This window comes from Branchiostoma belcheri, unplaced genomic scaffold (assembly GCF_001625305.1).
Source record: "Branchiostoma belcheri isolate BF01 breed outbred unplaced genomic scaffold, Haploidv18h27 scaffold40, whole genome shotgun sequence".
Classification (NCBI taxonomy): domain Eukaryota; kingdom Metazoa; phylum Chordata; class Leptocardii; order Amphioxiformes; family Branchiostomatidae; genus Branchiostoma; species Branchiostoma belcheri.
The window spans coordinates 2,675,160-2,678,993 of record NW_017804021.1 but is presented as its reverse complement, the minus strand read 5'-3'; the positions used below and the strand labels follow the sequence as shown (position 1 = coordinate 2,678,993).

The 3,834-nt window shown below is 42.3% G+C and overlaps 1 protein-coding gene across 1 annotated transcript in view; it reads right to left on the bottom strand.

Moving 5' to 3' along the window:
- Positions 1–3,834, bottom strand: part of LOC109477633 (protein-cysteine N-palmitoyltransferase HHAT-like) — an 11,449-nt gene extending 7,615 nt beyond the window's left edge. The window contains exons 1-5 of the mRNA XM_019778976.1: positions 3,736–3,834; positions 2,160–2,444; positions 1,442–1,506; positions 896–936; positions 98–176 (exon numbers count right to left, since the gene is read on the bottom strand). Of these exons, the coding sequence (XP_019634535.1) occupies positions 98–176; positions 896–936; positions 1,442–1,506; positions 2,160–2,427 (453 nt within the window). The 5' untranslated portion in view covers positions 2,428–2,444; positions 3,736–3,834. The remainder of the gene's footprint in view (positions 1–97; positions 177–895; positions 937–1,441; positions 1,507–2,159; positions 2,445–3,735) is intronic.

Here is a 3,834-nt window from a genome sequence, read left to right as displayed (position 1 = left end):
CACACCCCCCCCACCCCCACACACACACACAAACTCTGATCCAGGAAAGCCTGCAAAGGAAGCTAGATAACTCTGGTACCCAAGACCTATTTCCTACCTTTGGCCAGAGTTTGCCTGTAACAGCCCCCAGAACAGCCTGTCCCAGGTAATACAGCGGGAAACTTGTGCACATTCTCCTCACCCCACTCTCTCCACTCTGGATCATGCACGTCCTGTGGAAAACAAACAAACAAACAAACAAACTGTAAAACAGCGGGAAACTTGTGCACATTCTCTTCACCCACTCTCTCCACTCTGGGTCATGCATGTCCTGTGGAAACACAAACAAACAAACAAACAAACAAACAAACTGTAATACAGCGGGAAACTTGTGCACATTCTCTTCACCCACTCTCTCCACTCTGGGTCATGCACGTCCTGTGGAAACACAAACAAACAAACAAACAAACAAACTGTAATACAGCGGGAAACTTGTGCACATTCTCTTCACCCACTCTCTCCACTCTGGGTCATGCACGTCCTGTGGAAACACAAACAAACAAACAAACAAACAAACAAACTGTAATACAGCGGGAAACTTGTGCACATTCTCTTCACCCACTCTCTCCACTCTGGGTCATGCACATCCTGTGGATACACAAACAAACAAACAAACAAACTGTAAAACAGCGGGAAACTTGTGCACATTCTCTTCACCCACTCTCTCCACTCTGGGTCATGCACGTCCTGTGGAAACACAAACAAACAAACAAACAAACAAACAAACTGTAAAACAGCGGGAAACTTGTGCACATTCTCTTCACCCACTCTCTCCACTCTGGGTCATGCATGTCCTGTGGATACACAAACAAACAAACAAACAAACAAACTGTAATACAGCGGGAAACTTGTGCACATTCTCTTCACCCACTCTCTCCACTCTGGGTCATGCACGTCCTGTGGAAACACAAACAAACAAACAAACACACTATTAAAATCAAGCATGGTCCTCTGTATTTGCAGTGTAGTTGCACTGGAGTACAAATATCATTTCAATGGGCAAAAACCATACACAACAAGTTCTACCACAGATTCAGCACCAAGGACAGCTGCCATAGATATATAACAGTTGTTAATATGTATGTCTTTCGTGTTCCTACACTTTGCTGTATTTCTTACTCAGAACATGACTTGCGTGCTTGAAGAACAGAAATGTTTTGAGGCCAGAATCTGATATTACTGATCCTTATCTTCATTCACAGCTCTAGTTTAGGTACAGAAAACCCTTAGATCTTCAACTTCAAGACTAATACTGATAGTTTATCCTTAAACAGATGGGGGAGACAACATGAAGAGGTAAGCAATCACCTGTTTTGTCCCCCCCCCCTCCATCTTGTTATGGTAAATTCAAAAAAGAAGTAAAGAAACATGTTTACAAAACCTGATGTTTTTCTATTCTTACTTTTCTCCTGCCCAGAATGGTCCAACCCGGACCGAGGTCCTCTACATTCAGCTGGTGCTGGTGATCTGGGCAGACACAGAAGGGAATGGACACTAACAATTAACTGTACTGAAGGAACAAAAGTTTGATCATTTGTTTAACCAAGGGCATTCAATCAAAACTTAAAATTTGCATGCAATCACAATTACAATGTTCTATATCCAAATAAAAGAGGAGAGTTAGAGTTTTCATAACACCATCTAGAAGAATAAGAAAAGGGTGTGGAAGATCGATGGCAATGTTAAGCATCACTAAATGATTCAAAAATTGTGATTCAATGTAGTGTTTAACTAAAAACTCCAGAAAGCTTTAGAAGCCACATAAAACTACTTTGTCAGTATCGGTAAGGGAGTTAAAAAAAGTATCCAAATATTCAAAATTCCATACCTTGGCAGTGTAATAGAAGTCTGCTATGTTATTTGTTATTGTACATTTATTTTAAAACTCCAGGCAGATGAAATAGGTACACATATAACTACTTAATGTCGGTAAAGGTTAGACATCCAAAGATACGCCTTACTCAAGCAACTGAATATGATTTTGGAATTTGGAGCATCCACTACCTTTCATCAGTGACACTGAAGAGTTGTCAGAAAAGCAGGTTTATAAGTACGAATTATTGATTCATATGCTATAACTACTTAGTATGAAAACTAATGGTGTACATTAACATCCGTACCTAGGCAGAACCTGAGCGCACAGTACAACATGTAGACAAACAGACACACAGACATCCCCGCACACAGCCCGAGCTCAGCCTTCGGCAGCGCCACGAAACTTCCCGAACGCCGCTCGGGCTTTTCGGCCGGGTTCGGCTCGGGATCGGCAAAGTCCGCGCCAGGCTGAGCGACAGGCGGCAAGTTCAGGTTCATTCCGCCAGGGAGCGCTGCTGAGCGGTCCGCCGTCCTGTGACGCAAGTCCGGCAGGGCTCCGGTCGGCACTGACATCGGGACTCTGTACGGAGCTTAGGAAGTGAAAAATCAGTTAATCAGTCAATCAATCAATCAATCAATCAATCAATCAACCAATCAATCAATCAATCAATATATCGATATGCCGACCAAACTACAAACTTCATACTTGATTCTTTATTAGGATATCCATTATAGTCGCAAGAGCGACTGCAAAAGCAACTAGTCTTCCTGGATTCCAGAACACATTAACGTTACACATACTTCGTACGTAATCATATAAAAGCGACAACATTACACTGCAATGCAACATGAATAAAATAATGACTACTTATGATAATAATATTGATCTGCTCTTACTTGAGTTACGTGATTTCGTCTACGTTGTTTTAGATAGGGCAGAATGTACAGCCTTTTTGGCGGTATGAAAATGACAAAGAAACTAGAAAATGTGGGAATTAGACAATTCAGTATTTAAGTACAGCCAAAGTCGGATTAAAATGTGTTTTTTTTAGCCATGAACAGTTTTCACGGTGGGAGAGTTTAGACAAAACCTGTCCCCTGGCCAGTTTTCTCGGTTCACCGAGTCTGAATACACGTGTGAGTACTTAGTACCAGCGCGTCTTACTAAATAAACTTCACCTGCTACAGATCGCTGGTTGGGAAAACACACTCAAGCTAGCCTCTACCAGGCACCGCGGATCACTGGAAAAATTGTAGAAATTGGCCAAAATAAAGAGAATACTATATCACAGGAGTTAGCCGGCCAGAGAGGGTACATTTTGTGGGAAAATGTACTCTCTAGCGGACCAACTCCGCCGGCATGGTAGCTGTCTATTTGGCCGATTTCTACTCTTTCCAGCCACCTCCCGACGCCCGGTAGAGGCTACACTCAAGCGGTGGTCCGGGAAAAACATCAAATTTGCCGGGTTTGAAATCTGTACAACCAACGGAGTAAAATGTCCGTTTGTGAGGAGATGAATGATATTTGCATCAAAGTTCATGCACCTAAAAAAACTTCTGTATGACTCTCGGTGTTGTTTAACCGGTATAACCACCGGCTTACGACTTACGGCTTACCAGATTGGAGATTAGGCTTACCGCACCTAAAATTGCACAGCTAACTACAATGTTTCTACAGAAGTATCTGATATTTAGAGGCCATTTCTGTAGTTGAAGATAACCCATTCAACATGACAAAAGTGACTAAGACATGGCTATCAGGCAAAAACATAGCAGTTACTTGAATCAAGACGGTTTCAAGCCATTTTGCTTGAATGGCGAAAGTTTTAAGTCTATACAAAATCACACCAGACTTTCTGACGAACTGTGCATTACACTTACCTTAACTACACTCCCAAATGCTTCAAACCCTCCCGCTGTAGTTGCTAGTCCTGTAACTTATTAACCTGTAGACTCCAGCCGCGTTACCTGCACACTTCT